The sequence below is a fragment of the Heptranchias perlo genome, chromosome 17, assembly GCF_035084215.1.
Source record: "Heptranchias perlo isolate sHepPer1 chromosome 17, sHepPer1.hap1, whole genome shotgun sequence".
NCBI lineage: Eukaryota > Metazoa > Chordata > Chondrichthyes > Hexanchiformes > Hexanchidae > Heptranchias > Heptranchias perlo.
The window spans coordinates 49,355,798-49,374,807 of record NC_090341.1 but is presented as its reverse complement, the minus strand read 5'-3'; the positions used below and the strand labels follow the sequence as shown (position 1 = coordinate 49,374,807).

Below are 19,010 nucleotides of genomic sequence, written 5' to 3'. Positions count from 1 at the left end.
GTCAGGACTCACACATTACATAAAAGGTCCAAACAAAACGACTGATTAAATAGAGGGGAGGGGGGCACAAACCTCAGTCCAAGTCAGTAGGGCCAAGCACATCATGCTGCTCAGTTCAGAATGTGTCTCATTCCAGTATACGTACAGAATATTCATCTACTATATCTACCAATATATGCAATATAAAATATATATATGAATATATACCACTATACATATTTATATGAATACACACACTATATATTTGAATGTATATTATATATTTGTAAGACTATATACCCATATTATAATTGAATTTATATTATATAAATATATACCCACTATATATATATATGAATGCATACTATATATATTGATGTAACAACATAAATAATAGGAGCCTCTCGAGCCTGCTCCGCCATTCAATAAGATCATGGCTAATCTTCTACCTCAACTCCACTTTCCCACCTGATCCCCATATCCCTTGATTCCCTTAGTGTCCAAAAGCACTAATGAATATATACCCATATTAGAATTGAATGTATATTGTATACATTTATATAAATATATACTCATCATATATATAAAATGAAGACTTATCCTTTTATACATAATTTATATTTCTGTATCCTAGTGTATAGAATTTACACTATATATATATATATAAATGAAGGGTTTTATATATATATACCATGTGGTTGCACTAGAGCGGGTACAGAGGAGATTTATGAGGATGTTACTAGGACTGGAGAATTTTAGCTATGAGGAAAGATTGGATAGGCTGGGGTTGTTTTCTTTGGAACAGAGGCGGCTGAGGGGAGATTTGATTGAGGTGTATAAAATTATGAGGGGACTAGATAGAGTGGATAGGGCGGAACTATTTCCCTCAGTAGAGGGGTCAATAACCAGAGGGCATAGATTTAAAGTAATTGGTAGAAGGATTAGAGGGGAGCTGAGGAAGGTTTTTTCACCCAGAGGGTGGTGGGGATCTGGAACTCACTGCCTGAAAGGGTGGTAGAGGCAGAAACCCTCATCGCATTTAAAAGGTGCTTGGATGTGTACTTGAGGTGCCGTAACCTACAAGGCTACGGACCAAGAGCTGGAAAGTGGGATTAGACTGGATGGTTCTTTTTGGGCCGGCACAGACACGATGGGCCGAATAGCCTCCTTCTGTGCTGTAAATTTCTATGGTTCTATGGTTACTGTAGTAGAATTTAAAGTTGACACCAAAGTATCAAAGGTTTCTATCTATATACACAGAACACATTAGAGTTACTCCAATATATAAGAACATTTCCCCCCCTCCTCAGGCTGAGTCTCAGTACTCTGGTTCAGGGGGCAGGCTCTTACTTGTTGCTGAATAAAGAAAATTAATATTTTAAAAATTGAATTTCGTGCAGAGCATTTTATTTCTCCCAAATAAAATCTTAACGTACACTCCAGTAGGGTCAAGTATTTAAAGGTGCGGTGGTTTCTGGTGAATTGGGAGGCAGTTTCTCGGGGCAGTAAACAGAAGGCAGCACAGTTACGGGAAGACGGATCTGCTAATGTCACTGCATCACCCACTGAATCGACCTGGAGCTAAAACTGAGGACGGACCCGATGCTGTGAGATTCCGTGTCACAGGAGTCTACCCTGTGGTGGACAAAGCTTCTCCGTGCAACACGAGCCCCGTCCTGACGTAACCAAACTGGGGGCATCTTGGCAGCGTTTTCAAGAGCTGCATATTCTGGATATTTCCCATCAGCCGTACAACAGTTCTTGTAAGCAATTTCCCTGAACACAGCCATTAACTCAATGTACCGCGGTATAAGGGAGCTTATTACAGATTTAATTATCACTTCAGTCTAACATTGACAGGACTTCATTTAGTTTTTCCTCGTTTCTGTAACATAATTATTTTGATACACAATTTTATTTTCTTAATTAATTTTTATCTACTAACAGACTGCTTTTATTGGGATTTTCTACTTTTTCATATTTATCCTCAAGCACTTATGACTTATTGTGTTCATATGCAAAATATTTGAAGTGTTAACTGTATTGTTGAATTTTCCTTTATACGTTTTAAAACTTATTTCTTTCTAGTTCTTTTATTGTAGAAAGTTCTGCTTGGTACGCCATATATTCTTATTGCCTGTTTTGGCTGGCAGTCTATGTTTCACTGTTCTCTTGTCCTTTATCTTTCATTTCGTTCTCTCTCCCTCCCCTCTCTCTCTCTTCCCCCCTCTTCCTCCCCCTTTCTCTCCCTCCTCTCTCTATCCCCCTGTCTACCCCTCCCCTCTCCCTTCATTACATTTCATTCTCTCTCCCTCCCCCAAGTGTTTGGAGGGTCAGTATAGAGGGAGCTTTACCCTGCATCTAACCCATGCTGCACCTGACCTGTGAGTGCTTGGTGGGGCAGTATAGGGGGCATTGCACCACGAACATGGATGCAGTGCAGGAAGAAGTTCAATGTTTTGACATGAGTGGTCAAGGTGAGTGAGGTCATCTGTCAAGTGGCATCTCCTACCAACTGCACCACTAGTCACATCCATTGCTCCACGCACTACACCCCCCATCACCCACATACCAACAAACTCTTTCCATCAGTACTCAACTCTTCCAACGGATGCTTCTTCTCACCCTCGTATATTACCACTGTTGTGAGCTGCACACCCACAACTCACAGGTCACACACACTGGCAGATATACAACCGTGACAGCCACATCACCCAATCTTCTTGCAGGACACTCACTGACACACATCCCGCTTTCTTGCAGGAGAAGGTGGTGCATCAAAGGAGGCAGCAAGTGGCACTGGCTCCATGGATCATGAACCTGCTGTTCTCTCTCAGGATGACAGCATTCCTGCTCCCAACCCTGCCACTCCGCCAGTGCCCTTGCTGGTGCCTGTCAGCTAGCCAGCCCATTCCCTGTAGAGTATTGAAACTTTATTATAGGAAGATAAGAACAGGAGTAGGCCATTTAACCCCTCGAGCCTGTTCCGCCATTCAATGAGATCATGGTTGGTCTGTGAACTAACTCCATATACCCGTCTTAGGCCCATATCCCTTAATACCTTTGGTTAACAAAAATCTATCAATCTCAGATTAAAAATGAACAATTGAGCTAGCATCAACTGGCGTTTTCGGAAGAGAGTTTCAAATTTCTACCACCCTTTAGGTGTAGAAGTGTTTTCTAACTTCACTCCTGCAAGTTCTGGCTCTAATTTTTTGGCTATGTCCCCTAGTCCTAGTATTCAAGTATAGGAGACCTCCAAAAACAGGTACGAATGCATCAGCAGCCAGAAGTAATAATCCAGCAACTAACCTGTAAATCCTGCCTGGTCCCTTTAAATAGCGCTGGTCGGGGGGGAGGTCCTCCATGCTGTTTACGACCTGTTCAGCTGTGCGAGGTTAAGACAGTGCGGTGGCTGGAGCGTTGAGGGCTTGACAGGGTAGATGCTGAGAGGATGTTTCCCATGGCTGGAGAGTCTACAACTAGGGGGCATAGTCGCAGGATAAGGGGTCGGCCATTTAAGACTGAGATGAGGAGGAATTTCTTCAATCAGAAGGTTGTGAATTTTTGGAATACCCCAGAGGGCTGTGGATGCTGAGTCGTTGAGTATATTCAAGGCTGAGATAGACAGATATTTGGACTCTAGGGGAATCAAGGGATACGGGGATTGGGCAGGAAAGTGGAGTTGAGGAGGAAGATCAGCCATGATCTGACTGAATGGCGGAGCAGGCTCGAAGGGCCGTATGGCCTACTCCTGCTCCTATTTCTTATGATCTTATGTTCTTATGTTGAGTTCCAACATCTGTCCCTTTAAATCAGCGTTGCACATGATCTACCACATATTCTCCCTACTTTACATGGGGCCGGCATTCGTTATCTGTGCGAGCGAATGCCTTTACCAATATGGCGTCCGGCGCACGTCAAGCTAGAAGAATGTGCGTGCGCATTCTGGACGCCATTTTCAAAGTTTACGAGACCGCGTAGCACCTACAAAACGGTCGCTGTGCGTCCCAATTTAGCCCCCCAAGTCTCTCCAGTCTTTCCACATAACTCAGTCACCTGATACCGGGGAACAATCACGTGGCTCTTCTCTGCACTGCCTCCAGCACTTGAATGTCTCCCTTGTTACTTTGCAACAGAACTGGATTCAGTATTCAAGGTGCGGTCTGACCTGAGCACTGTGCAGTTTGATCAATACCTCTTCCGACTTACGCTCTACTGTTCTAACCACATCGTTCAGCATCCTATTGGCTTTATTCATTGCTGCTCAGCAATGAATGGACTTGTTTCGCATCAAGTCCACTGAACTCCTAGTTCTCCCAGCTTCATCCTCAGCTATTTCAACACCATTCATGGAGTATGCCTGTCATCTATTTTCCCTTCCTATGTGGAGCACTTTACACTTGTCTGCATTAAATCTCACCTGCCATCGTTCTGCCCACTTGCATATCTTGTCCAACTCAGTCTGTAACTTCTGAGTTACCTCTTCTGATTCCACTGCCCTTCCAAGTTTGCTATCATCTGCAAATGTGATCACTTTGCATTGAGTTTCTGAATTTAAGTCATTTATGTAAATTAGCAGTGGTCCCAGCACTGAGCCGTGAGATGTCTCACTCAGTACTTTCCCCCACTCTGACATAACTCTTCTAATGAATACTCATTGTTTCTTACTCTTCAATCAGTTTTTATCCGTTCCTGGGGTTTACCCTGAATCCCTGCAGCTTTGAGTTTAATTAATAGCCTCTCGTATAGCACTTTACCAAAGCCTGTGTCACTCCTTTAGAATATGGGCACCACATCAGCCCACTTCCAATCGAATGGTACCGCTCAGTGTCCAGTGACTCCCTCATAATGATTGTCAACAACTCACAAACCTCCTCCCTAGTCTCTCTTAACACTCATAGGGCGCTAAATTGGGCCATGTAGCACTCGTTGTTTTGGCGCTATATGGCGTCTCCGACATCCAAGATGGCAGATGGCGTCTTGGATGCTCACGTACGTTTCCAGTGTGACGTGCGCCGGATGCCATCTTGGTATAGGAGTTAGCGCATGTGCAAATACCGAACGTTGGCTGCATGTAAAGTAGGGAGAAAATGGAAACAATCAGTGAGCAATGCTGATATTTAAAGTGATAGACACCATTTTGGCATTTAACACTCAACTCAACGCACAGTCTTAACCCCGACCATCTGAACGTGTCTTGGAGTGGCAGGAGGACCCCCCCACCAGCACTACTTAAAGGGACCATGCAGGATTCACAGGTTAGTGGCTGGATTATTGCTTCTGCTGAGACATTTGTAACTGTTTCTGGAGGTCTCCTATACTTGAACACTAGGACGCAGGGACATAGCCTAACTTTTAGAGCCAGGAGGTGCAGGAGTGAAGTTAGGAAACATTTCTACACACAAAGGGTGGGAAAAGTTTGGACCCCTCTTCTGCAAACGGCAGTTGATGCTAGCTCAATTGTGAATTCTAAACCTGAGATTGATAGATTTCTGTGAACCAAGGGTATTAAGGGATATGGGGCTAAGACGGGTATATGGAGTTAGGTCACAGGTCCACCATGATCTCATTGAATGGTGGAACAGGCTCGAGGGGCTGAATGCCACTGCCACTTGCCGCCTCCTGATATGCGCTACCTTCTCCTGCAAGAAAGTGGGACGTGTGTCTGGGTGATGTGCCTGTCATGGTTAAATAGCTGCCAGTGTGAGTGACCTGTGAGTTGTGGGTGGGAGGCTTGCAACAGTGGTAATGTGTAAGGGTGAGGAAGCATCTGATTCGAAGAGTTGAGTACTGATGGAAAGAGTTTGTTGGTATGTGGGTGATGGGGGGTGTGTGGTGCGTGGAGCAGTGGATGAGGCTAGTGGTGCAGTTGGTAGGAGACGCTACTTGACAGTTGACCTCACTCACCTTGACCACTCATGTCAAAGCATTGAACTTCTTCCTGCACTGCATCCATGTTCGTGATGCTGTGCGCCTGGCATTGACTTCGTCCCCCGCTGCCTCACACTGCTTTTTGATATATGTCTGGAGGGCCTCTTGCTGCCACCATCCCCCCACCAACCCCGCCTGTGGATATAGGATGTCCCTCCTTCTGTCCACCTCTTGAACCAAGGTCTCTAGTGCATCAGCAGAGAACCTTGGTGCACTCACTCTCGCAGGCCTGGTACAAACTCAGATCGGCAGATTGGTGAGGTCTGGCATGCAGATTGGAGGATGTGGGATTTAGTAGTGCACAGTTTTTGTTCAATGTTTTAACATAACTCATCAGTTTGTAAACACAGGGACGAGAGCTGCATCTGTATTTTACATGTGTGATGTCTGATCTCAGTTCAGACTCCGTGAAGACAGCAGACTGTTATTTACAGCAAATAAGAGGTACCAGCTACCTTTAAGAGATTTCTAAGAAACATCCTACATCCTCCCTTTAAGAGACTGGGGCTCCATTTGCTGGTGGAAAGTGTGAATTGCATTGAATCGATGTGCAAGGCCTGGAATGGAACGCTGGTTGGAGGTGAGTTCTCATGCCGGACGAAACTCTCGTTATCCTTATCCAATTTTTTCCCCCCAATGTATCATAATAGGTTCAGCACAGAAGGCCATTCGGCCCATCATGCCCGTGCCGGCTCTTTGAAAGAGTTATCCAATTAGTCCCATCCCCCTGCTCTTTCCCCATAGCCCTGTAAATGTTTTCCCTTCAAGTAAATATCCAACTCTCTTTTGAAAGTTACTACTGAATCTGTTTCCATCATGCTTTCAGGCAGTGCATTCCAGACCATAACAAGTCGCTGCATATAAATATGTTTCCTCATGTCGCCTCTGGCTCTTTTGCCGATCACCTTAAATCTGTGTCCTCTGGTTACCGACCCTTCTGCCACTGGAAATATTTACTCTGTCAAAACTGGTCATGGTTTTGAACATCTCTATCAAATCTCCCCTTAACTTTCTCTGCTCTAAGGAGAACAACTCCAGCTTCTTCAATCTCTCCACATAACTAAGTCCCTCATCCTTGGCACCATTCTAGTAAATCTCTTCTGCACTTCACATCTTTCCTAAAGTGTGGTGCCCAGAATTGAACACAATACTCCAGCTGGGGCCTAACCAGTGTTTTACAAAGGTTTAGCATAATTTCTTTGCTTTTGTACTCTATGCCTCTATTAATAAAGCCCACGATCCCATATGCTTTTTTATCAGCCTTCTCAACTTGTCCTGCCACCTTCAAAGATTTGTGTATATAGTCCCCCAGGTCTCTCTGTTCCTGTACCCGCTTTGAAATTATACCATTTAGTTTATATTGCCTCTCCTCATTCTTCCTTCCAAAATGCATCATTTCACACTTCTCTGCTTTAAATTTCATCTGCCATGTGTCTGCCTATTTCACCAGTCTATGTCCTCCTGAAGTCTGTTACTATCCTCCACATTGTTTACTATATTTCTGAGTTTCGTGTCATCTGCAAACTTTGAAATTATAGCCTGTATACCCAAGTCCAGGTCATTAATATATATCAAAAAGGGCAGTGGTCCTAATACTGATCCCTGGTGAACACCACTGTATACTTCCCTCCAGTCTGAAAAACAACCGTTCTGCTTTCTAGCCCCCAGCCAATTTTGTATCCACGCTCCCATGGTCCCTTTAGTCCCATGGGCTTTAATTTAGCTAACAAGTCTATTATGTGGTCCTTCATCAAATGCCTTTTGAAAGTCCATATACACATCAACCGCACTACCCTGATCAACCCTCTCTGATACTTCATCAAAGAACTCAATCAAATTAGTCAAACATGATTTGCCTTTAACGAATTTGTGCTGACTTTCATTTATTAGCCATACTTTTCCAATTTTTTTTGTCCCAGATTATTGTCTCTAAAAGTTTCCCCACCACCAACTCTGGGATAAATACCATCTATTGTTGGGGATTTATTTGTTTTGATTCCATTCAGCCTGTTTAGGACTGCCATCTCATTTATAGTGAAGTCATTGGTTACACTTGGGATATCTTTGTTTGGAGTGGGCTCATATCTTCCCTTGTGAATACTCGGATGGAGTATTCATTCCGAATATTTACTATTTTGTGCTCATTTGCATCTTCTATAGTTTTCAACAAGAGTTGCCGGGCAATTTTTAAAAATATAGTTTTCAACCCTTCTCTGACTGCCCCCTTACTGTGTGGTACTGAAATAAATTTTTAGTGTTATGTTTAGCCTTAGGTGCTATGTCTTTTTTCAGGTCTCTCTTTGCCCCTGTGATCTTCCTTTGGATTTGACTCTGCATTTTCTTATATTCATCTCAATGAGTCTCTTCGCCTTTCTTCCTGCAGGATTTGCACTGCCCGTTTATCCTCTTAATCTCACTTTTAATTTGTTTATTAATCCATTTAGGGTCACATTTGATTTGTCTGAATTTCTTGATTTTGGGAATGTTGCATGCTCAGCATTATACCTTTAACTTGTCTTCTGCTGAACTATCGTTGAACAACTTTTCCTAATTGATTTGTTTTAGTTATTCCATCATTTCATCAAATTTAGCTCTTTTGAAGTTACATACCTGGCTCCTCCACTCTTAGATATTTCGGATCCCAGATCATGTTACAACTTCCATTCTTGTAGCTTTCCTGGGTCATTAATGAGTACCAGGTCAAGATGAACATTGCCCTTGTGGCTTCCTTGATGCACTGGTCAAGAAGTAGTCATGCATTACATTTAACTACTCTCACTCTAAATCACATTTCCCCAATTCATATTAGCTATACTGAAGTCTCCCATTTCCTGTTCTCACATACCTTTCCTATCTCTTCGTAGAGCAAACTGTCCTCCTCCTTATTCTGACCTGGTGGGCTGTAGCATACCCTTAAGTGTTAGCTTGGATTTTGTAGCATTAGATATGTCTACACAGGGTAGTTCATTCTGGAGCTTTTTACCTCCTTCACGTTCAACGTTTGCTGCTGGGTCAAAATCCTGGAACTTCCTACCTAACAGCACTGTGGGAGTATCTTCACTACATGGACTGCAGCGGTTCAAGAAGGCGGCTCACCACCACCTTCTCAGGGCAATTAGAGATGGACATTAAATGCTGGCCTTGCTAGAAATGCCCACATCCCAAGCATGAATAATTTTTCAAAAACTTCTGGTACCTCCCAGGTTTCCCTGATATATAGACCTGCACCATCTCTTTAGACTGTGTTTCCTAAGCACTCCATAACCTTGAATCTAATATTGATTTCCATTCTCTGGATTAAGCCATATTCCTGATATTCCCACATCATATCATAGTTCCTTACTGCCACGGCAGCCTCCAGTTCCAGCATCTTATTTCTAATGCTTGAAGCGTTCATGTGTATACATCTTATTATAGATTTGGCTCCACTAACATCCCCCATTGTCTCCAGTTCGTGTGAGTCTAACTAACGTAATTAAGACATTGTTCACTCTCACTTTGAGAAAACATTTACAGTTAATCTAGCTTTTTAAAAAAAAATTATAAATTTGCAGTAGTTATACAATTCTACAATTAATTTTTAACGCTGAGACTTAGCCCAAGTAAACAATTGATTATTTATGTGACACGTAAGTGGTTTGTACTTATGATTGAAAACTAGAAAGATTATATCTCAGACTATATAAACACTCAGTGTAACAAGTGCAAGGGACAGACTACCAGAATAGCAGAGCGAGCTGCCAGAAATCTTGAGACTGAAATCACTGTGGATCTGAATTCATAATTTATATAATAAGATTATTTATTTTCTTTGCAGCTTTTTTTGAATAGATCCTGAAACATTGGCCCAAAACTTGCTCGTGTACGGCATCTCGCGACTGCACCAATAGTTGGACGTTTTCTTGCTCCCTTCAGTTCGAAAAATCTTTGTCCTGTAAGTTCCTAGAAGTGCGAGCTGATAACAGCACGGCGAGGGGAACAGGGCGTCTGGGACCTCAGTGAGCAACGGGACCAACGGCCTATCTCCTCAACCAATGAGATTTACGGATTGAGAAAGAAACAGAGGAACAACAGAGAAGGAAGTTGAATTCGGGACAAATCAGGGTACAGAAAGAGAAATAAAGAGAGAAAAAGAAAGACTGGATTAAGAGAGAGAGAAAAAAAAGAGAGAAAGAGAGGAAAAGTAAGAAAAAAAAAATTAAAATTCTAAATTTAAAATACTTTAAATCTCTAAGAAGAATTTACTATACAGGAATGAGACTTAATCGTTTAAACTGTTCCCTAACTGGGCCGGAGAGGTTGATTGGCATTGACAATTATCACGTCGTTAAAAGAGTACTTACGCTGTTAAGTGCGAGCCCTAACTTTCTGTGGTAAGCTTAATTCGAGTTTAATGTGCAAATCCAACAAGTTCTTAAAAATAAGGGGATGTTGAGGGTGAGATGCCGTTTGAGCGAGGCAAACGGCAGAGTGGCGTAAATAAAGCGGCAAAGTAAAGTTATGGCAATTCGCAACTCATGGCGTATCTTTTCATCGCCTTAACTTACTAGCCGTTTTGCGCATTAATGACGGCGTGCATCATGAACTCGCCATCACTGTTCCAGGAAGCTTTGGCCCATTGAATTTTTTTTTATTCGTTCATGGGATGTGGGCGTCACTGGCGAGGCCGGCATTTATTGCCCATCCCTAATTGCCTTCTTGAACCGCTGCAGTCCGTGTGGTGAAGTTCTCCCACAGTGCTGTTAGGAAGGGAGTGCCAGGAATTTGACCCAGCGACGATGAAGGAACGGCGATATATTTCCAAGTCGGGATGGTGTGTGACTTGGAGGGGAACGTGCAGATGGTGTTGTTCCCATGTACCTGCTGCCCTTGTCCTTCTGGGTGGTGGAGGTCGTGGGTTTGGGAGGTGCTGTCAAAGAACCTTTTGCTACCTTTTAATGGATCAACTTAATAAAGGGACATTCCAGAACTGTTTCAAATTAGTCACTGTAGGGTCTTAGCATGGAATATCCTTTTAACAGTTCAGTTAGTTTTACAGACATCTTCATGATGTGTTCCCTATTATAAGATCAGTTACCCCAAATAAAGCCCCAATTCATCTAATTGAAAGACTTGCGTTTATATAGCGCCTGTTACAACATCTCAAAGTATTTTATAGTCAGAGTACTTTTGAAGTGTAGTCACTGTTGTAATGTAGGGAATGCGGCAGCCAATTTGCGCACAGCAAGGTCCCACAAACAGCAATGTGATAATGACCAGATCATCTGTTTTTTTTAGTGATATTGGTTGAGGGATCAATATTGGCCAGGGCACCAGGAAGAACTCCCCTGCTCTTCTTCAAAATAGTGCCATGGGATCTTTTACACCCATCTGAGAGGGCAGCCTCCATTTAACATCTCATCCCAAAGACGGCACCTCTGACAGTGCAGCACTCCTTCAGTACTGCACTGGAGTATCAGCCTAGATTTTGTGCTCAGGTTTCCAGAGTGAAACTTGAACCCATGGCCTTCTGACTCAGAGGCAAGAGTGCTACCACTGAGCATCGGCTGATACCTTAGTTATGAAAAAAAATACATGAGTAAATCTGAAATAGCTCACTCTGAATGAACTTGATGTTGGCGCTCATGATCAACAGGGTAGAAAAAAGAAATCTGAAATAAAAACTGAAGATTCTGGAAGAGCGCAGCAGGGCGGTCAGCACCTGAAAGGGACAACCAGCTTAACATTGCCTCTGACTCATCAGGGTTATGTTTCAGCTTTCTCTTTCAGATGCTGATTGACCTGCAATGCATTTCCAGCAATGTCTGATTTTATCTCACATCTCTAGTCTGTTAGAGGCTCAGCTATAGTTATGGGAGCTCAATGCCAGGGATTTAAAGGTGCACGGCGCTTGTGAAAAAATGCTGGGCAAACTTTAGTTTTGGGTTTGAGGCACACGAACAATCAGATTAATGTCACATAAGTGACACAATAGGTTTCAACATCACGATTGGTGTTGTGTGTTGGGAAATAAACTAAATAAAGATTTGCCAAACATTTTTCATGAGAACATTGCTTCCTTCTAAGTATAAATCCTTGATCCTGATATCCAGTGGGTTCTCCGTTACAATCCAGCATTGCAAGGTTGAACATCCTGATTCTGTACCTTCCACTAACTCATGTCTTCTGCTCCGCTGGAGGATGTCATGGGTTAAACCACACACCCTGGGCAAGATTCAGCCCAATGAATTCGACTAGGAGTGGAGCAACTCACTAAGCAATCTTTAGCAACATGATTGAAGGTGATATTCAGGAGTTTAAACTATTTTATTATAGAAACAATTTTCAGCTTCTCCCATTTGCTATCAAAGTTTCATCATTTCCTGACTTTACTCCAATGAATAACGGTGGAATGTAAATGTTGCTTTTGGCAACTTTTGTTGTAAATGATGGCTGTCTGGAAATGATCACAAGGCAGTAATTTCACTGATGATGCAGACACGGTCATAAACCACTTGAACAAGGCTCGAGCAATTAATAACCACCTTCTGGAGCCTTGAATGAGGCTGCTGCTTGTAATCATTCTCAATTTCTGTTATTTTTAAGATACACACAGCATAGTTAATGGGATCAGTTTGATTCCCCTTTCCATTGTTTTTCAACACTCAGTGAATGTCATGAAGGGTTAGTGATTGGGGCAGTCCCACCACAAGTGTATCAATTGTTGATTGATACTTGATTCCAAAATGTAACACTATCAGTATATAGTACAGTCTGAATATATTATGTACAATAATCAATCATTACATATTATATATAGTAACCAGTCCTTTATATATATATATATATATATATATCTATATATAATCGGCCAGAATATATAAGCAGTTGGCTTATAACTACTCGATATGTACAATGTATAATAACCAGTCAGTATGTATTATATATAACAGTCAGTATGAGTTATAACCAGTTGCTATATAAAAAGCCAGTATGTTCTATGTATAATCAATCAGTATATACAGTAAACAGTCAGTATATATTCAATCAGTGTATATAGGTTATTGGTTTATAACCAGTCAGTGTGTACAATATCAGTGTATATGATAAGCAATCAGTAATGCAGCCAGTATGTACTATAAATAATTAATTAGTATATACAGTAAGCAGTCAGTACATAATGTCAGAATATACTAGTCAGTATATAACCAGTCAGTATGTACTATTTATTATCAGTCAGTATATAATAACCAGTCAAATGTATATTATATACAAGCAGTCAGCATATAGCTAATAACTTTCAGTATATAAGAAACATCAGACTATCAGTATATTAGTGTAATTATTATAAAAGTATTAGTGTAATACATAACTAATATCAAACTACCACTATAATGTAACTAATATAACACTGTCAGTATAATTAATATCTGACTATCGATATTATCAATATAACTAACATAAAGGTATTAGAATAACTAATATCAGGCTATCAGTATAATATAACTAACAACTGTTAGGATAGCTAATAAATGTCATAATAACTCATTCAAGACTATCAATATGAAACAATTAATACAATTAATATAAAACTGTCAATATAACTATCAATATATGATATAACCAACATAAGACTATTCGTATAATATAACTCATATCAGGCTGTCAATATAACTAGCATCACGCTCTCAGTATATGATACAACTTTATAAACGAAGGCTCTCAGTTTTCAGTAAAGTTATTCATCAATATTGGTCAGGGCTAGTGATACGACTAGCCTATTTAATAAGTTTCTTACTCACAAACAGTTGAAATTTAAGAACTCTGGGGGAAAAATTCGTTTTCGGGCGGGGGTAGCGCGATGCACTAGTACCCCGCGCTCGATGACCCCTACGCAGGCAGCACGTGAACTTCGTGCTGCCTGCTACTTACCGTGATATCTCCGTGCCGCCAGCATTACCCGCGCTGCTGAGAGGCTGCACGGAGAATGAGGAAGTTGGAAATGGGGCGTGCACAGCGCACATCATCAGCAGCCTGCACCTCAGGTGCACATTTCAAATGGCAGGTACACAGCTTACTAGGAGAAGGGAAAGATGGCCACAAGGATAGCAGGATCGGCACGAGAGAGGGCTCCACGCTTCTCCGATGATGCACTGGAGGCTCTGGTGGAAGGGGTGGACAAAAGGAGGGCCAACATGTACCCGCAGGATGTCCGGAGACCCTACAGACTGCAGCTCCGCAGGCATTGGCAAGCTGTGGCACAGGAAGTGAACACCAGGAGCACTGCACCATGCACGTGGGTGCAGTGCCGAAAAGGTCAATGATTTAACTCAAGTGGTCAAGGTGAGTGAATGCAAGTGTCAAGTGGCACATCAGACCAACTGCACCACTGCGCCATGCATCACACTCCCCGTCACCCACCCACCAACAAACACTGCCCATCCACATGCAATGCTGCACTTGGCATGCTGCCACTCTCCCGCACATAGTACCACACTTGCAGGCCATACAACCACCACTCACAGGTCACACAAACTGGCAGCTATTCGACCACGACAGGCACATTACCCACACACCTTGCAGGATACTCACTGACACACTGTCCTCTGTCTTGCAGGAGAAGGTGGCGCATAACAGCCGGCAGCAGGGGGGACCTGAGGGTGGATGGACACGCTTACACATCCTCACCCCCCAGAGGAGACAGTGCTTCAGATCATTGGGCGGGTCATCGCTGCAGCCGTCACAACGTGCCGCGCTGGAGGTCCTGATGAACAGGGTCTCTGCATATCTAATGCTCCTTCTCATTTCCCACAACTCCCTCCTCCCATAATCTTTTCTGACTCACGTGCTGCAGATGCTGTCAGCACGCACATCTTACTTGCTCCTCTCCCCACTCCACAACTCAACCTGTTTCCCTTTGTCATTGCAGATACCCAAGAACACATGACGGCACCGTCCGAGGAGGAGGAGGAGGAGGACAGTGAAGTCACACCGTCACTCAATCTGACACTTGCTTCCACCATCTCAGACACTGACACTGGGCGTCCTTTAGAGGTTAGGTTAGAGGAGGGATCTGCACGTGGTGAGACACCGAGCACAAGTGCGCAGGAGCCAGGGCGAGGGGAACGGATACCACAGGTGCCAGCTCGCCGGAGGGCGAGGTCACTCAGTAGTTCTGCTGCTGAGGCATCAGAAGAGGACTTCGATGGGCCAGGCTACAGAAGACGGCTAATGGGCGTACACCAACAATTGCTTGGGGCACTGGAAAACCTGCCAGAAAGCCTGCGCACAATGAGAAGGGGCATGGAGGAGTCAGCTCCAACTTGGCACAAGGCTTTGTGCAGATCTTGGAGCCCACCCTTACCCACATGGAACGGGTGGTCACCTCCATCAGCGCACCTGTGGAACCCACCATGATGCAGCGTCTGATGACTGATGTCACAGCTTCCATTGCAGCACCAACATCTGCCATCCAAGGTCTGACTGCTGCATTTGGAGCTCAGACTGCTGCCTTGGAAGCTCAGACTGCTGTTATCGTGGATCTGGGGACCACTGTTGAACAAGGCTTCCAGGACATCACAGCACTCCAGCAATCCGTTCTCCAGCCGATCACCAGGATTGCTGGGGCACCGTCCCGTGCGAGTGGCAGTGGTGCCATGGCAGTCGGACCTGCTGTCTTGTGTCAGGACGACAGCCTTCCTGCTCCCACCGCTGCCACTCCGCCAGTGCCCCTGTTGTTGCCTCTCGGCCAGCCAGGCCAGACTGCTGCAGCCCGTGCTGTGATGGTGCAGTCTGAAGCCGGGCTCTCCCGGCCCAGAGCTGCTCGAGGTCGTCCTCCAAGGCCATCTGCCATCTGCACGCTCCTCCATTGAAGGCCAGCAGCCTCCCACCACCCATGCTCCAGCCACTGGGGAAGCACCTCATAGGAGCACTAGGATAGGTAAAGGCACACGAACAACAGGCACCAAGGGAATGCACAAGGGGGAATAGTTCTGCTCTGTTTGCATAATTTCATTTATTCATTGATAAATGAGACCTTGATTTTGCATTTGATTGTGGTTTTTATTTATGCAATGAGCTGAGAGGGATGGAGGGCGATTTGATTGACTTGTGGGAGGGGAAAGGTGGGGAGTGTAGGACTGTTGGTGAGTTGGGGGATATAGTTCACATTATTGATAGCGGGCACGGATCCGGCTCCACCCCCTCCTCCTCCTCCTCAGCCTCTTCCTCCTCCACCTCTGGCTCAGGGTCTTCTCCAGTCATTGGTGGCAAAGGCTGGTCCCTCATGATGACGAGGTTGTGCAGCGTGCAGCAGACCACCACAAATCTGCCCACCCACTCAGGGGAGTACTGCAGGGCTCCTCCAGACCAGTCCAGGCAGCGGAAGCGTTGTTTGAGGAGGCCTATGGTGTGCTCCACGATGTGGCGTGTGGCAGCATGGCTCTCATTATAGGCCTGCAGTGTACGTGTGCGTGGGTTCCTGACCGGTGTCATGAGCCACGGCGTGAGGGGATAGCCCTTGTTGCCCAGTAGCCAGCCTTTGACTTGCCGAGGCGGGTGAAAATTAGCTGGCACGTTGGACTGCCGCATGACGAAGGCGTTGTGACTGCTCCCAGGGTAGCGGGCATCGACCTCCGAGATGCGATGCATGTGGTCACACTCCAACTGAACGTTGAGGGAATGGAAGCCCTTTCAGTTGACGAAGACGGCCGAGTTGATATGCGGGGCACGCAGGGCAATGTGCGTGCAGTCAATGGCACCCTGCACCATGGGGAAGGCAGCAACGCGAGCGAGCCCTTCTGCTCGCTCGTTCTGCTTGTCTCTGTGGCGAGGGAAGGTAATGAATCTGTTCCTCATGTGGTACAGTGCGTCTGTGACCTCCCTTATGCAGCAGCGCAATGCAAACTGCGAGGCCTGAAATGATCCTGAGCCGTAGAAATTCAGCACCACAGTGACCTTCACAGCCACAGGCAATGCTGTCCTCGCCCTGCTCTGAGGCTGTAGTTGTGGCCGCACCAGTTGACAGATCTCGGTCACAGCTTCCTTGGTGAACCTCAGGCGTCGGATGCAATCCTCCTCGGTCATGTTGAGGTAAGAGAATTGGTCCCGGAAGGCCCTCATTGGATAGGGCCTCCTGCTCAGTGCCCTGCGCCTCCTCGTCCTCCCTCTCCTCGCAGCTTGACCTGCTGTGCGTGGCCTCTCTGCCTGCTCCCGGTCATGCTCAGTGCCCAGCGGGAGCCCTAGCAGGCCGCCCACGGTTGCCGGAAGTTACAACCGTGGTTGAATGTCGTTCAATCACGGTTGTAACTTCTGAACCGTAAGGCAGTACCTGCCAAAGCACTCTCAAATGTACTCTACGAACTCTCAGTAAGAATAGAGAGTTTCAAAAAACACTTCCTACTCCACTAGCAGCCAGAAGCAATAATCCAGCAACTAACCTGCAACACCTGCATGGCCCCTTTAAATTGCACTGGTGGGGGATCCTCCAGACGCTGTAAGACACGTTCAGATGGTCGGGGTTAAGACTGTGCATTGAGTTGAGTGTTAAGGTCCAAAATGGTGTCTATCATTTTCTCCCTACTTTAGATGCTTTCAGCGTTCGGTGTTTGCACATGCGCTAACTTCTATACTAAAATGGCGTCCGGCGTACGTCACACTGGAAACATACGTGCGCATCCAAGAACACCATCTTGGATTCAGAGAGGCCGCGTAGGGCCAAAACAACGGGCGCTACATGGCCCCATGTAGCGCCCCTTGTCTTTGTTTTGCACCCACAGTGTAAGTGAAGCTGTTACAGAACCGTTGGGATAGTAAGTGCTCAGTTGTATTTTTTAGGCAGTGAACTTCACATTCAAATCAAATCTTTCATTAAAAGAACTTACTTTCTCGAGGAGCATCGTGATCCCATGCCGTCCACATCTGCACGATGAAAAACGGCGTCCAGCAGACGACGTAAGCCAAGACGATGACAAAGGTCATCTTGACGGTCCTGATTTTGGCCCGGGAGATGATTTTCACGCTGCTGACCCTGGACAACATCACGCCCCCTTTAGATGCCTTGGCCTCCCTCCGGGTCTTCAGTTTCACGTTCTGCCAGATCTTGAAACTGATAAGCGAGTAGCAAACGATCAACATGATGACCGGGATTACATAGACGGACAGGGTGAACCAGGTGATGTACGCCTTGATTCCCCAAGGGTGGACAAAGTCTCCCCAGCAGTCGTAAGCCCCGGGACCCACTTGTTTGAGGGAGAAAATGAACACTTGTGGAATGCTGAATAAGAGGCTGATGACCCAGGAGGAGATGACATAGGCGTGGTTGGAGCGCTGGTGCAGGGACTTCAAGGGCTGGCAGATGGTCATGCAACGGTCGATGGACATGACGATTAACAGGTAGGTCGAGGCGAACATGCCGACCACTTGCAGGTACTTGACCGTCCTGCAGAGGAAATCGGGCGCGTAGAACCTGAAGGTGATGTCCCAGATGAGCTGCGGGAGGACCTGGAAGATGGCCACCACCAGGTCCGCGATGCTGAGGTGCTTGACGAAGAAGTACATCCTGGAGGGCTTGTGTCGGTTGGAGTAGATGGCCAGGAGGACGCCGATGTTGCCGGTCAACGCCAGGATCAGGATCAAGGTCAGCACGGCCACCTCCACCTTAGCCACAATCTCGTTCCTCACAGAAATCGCGGCTGACCCATTGCAAAACAGGGTGGCATTGTCCAGCAGAGCGCCCGAAGCGTTGGATGAGAGATTTTGCCATGCGGGTTCCATATGTTTGCACGGACCCATTCCGTTCATTCCACCGGAGTTTTGTTTGTTATTTGACTCAGCCTCTCACCCTTCGCTCCTTTATACTGTTTTCCTTCTTCAATATCTCACTAACTTTATTCCGCAATTTAGTATTTTTCCGACCCCGCGGGGTACCCCACGTACACCCCCCCACCCCCCTTTTCTATCTCTTGTGTGTGCCTGTATCAATCTGCCCAGTTTGTCTGCTCGTTGTTAACTTTCTCCAAGGGCTGAGAAGGTTGTCCCAATTCTCCATGCTCCTCCCTCCATCCTCAGCAGCGGAGTGTGACCGTGTCACAGCACGAACAGGTTGCGCCAAATTTCAG

The 19,010-nt window shown here is 45.2% G+C and overlaps 1 protein-coding gene across 1 annotated transcript in view; it reads right to left on the bottom strand.

Annotated features, from left to right (window-relative positions):
• oxtra (oxytocin receptor a) overlaps window positions 1–18,693 on the bottom strand; it is a 42,333-nt gene extending 23,640 nt beyond the window's left edge. Inside the window, exon 1 of the mRNA XM_067998287.1 lies at window positions 17,775–18,693. Within this exon, the coding sequence (XP_067854388.1) occupies window positions 17,775–18,693 (919 nt within the window). The remainder of the gene's footprint in view (window positions 1–17,774) is intronic.
• Between the last annotated feature and the right edge of the window lie 317 nt (window positions 18,694–19,010).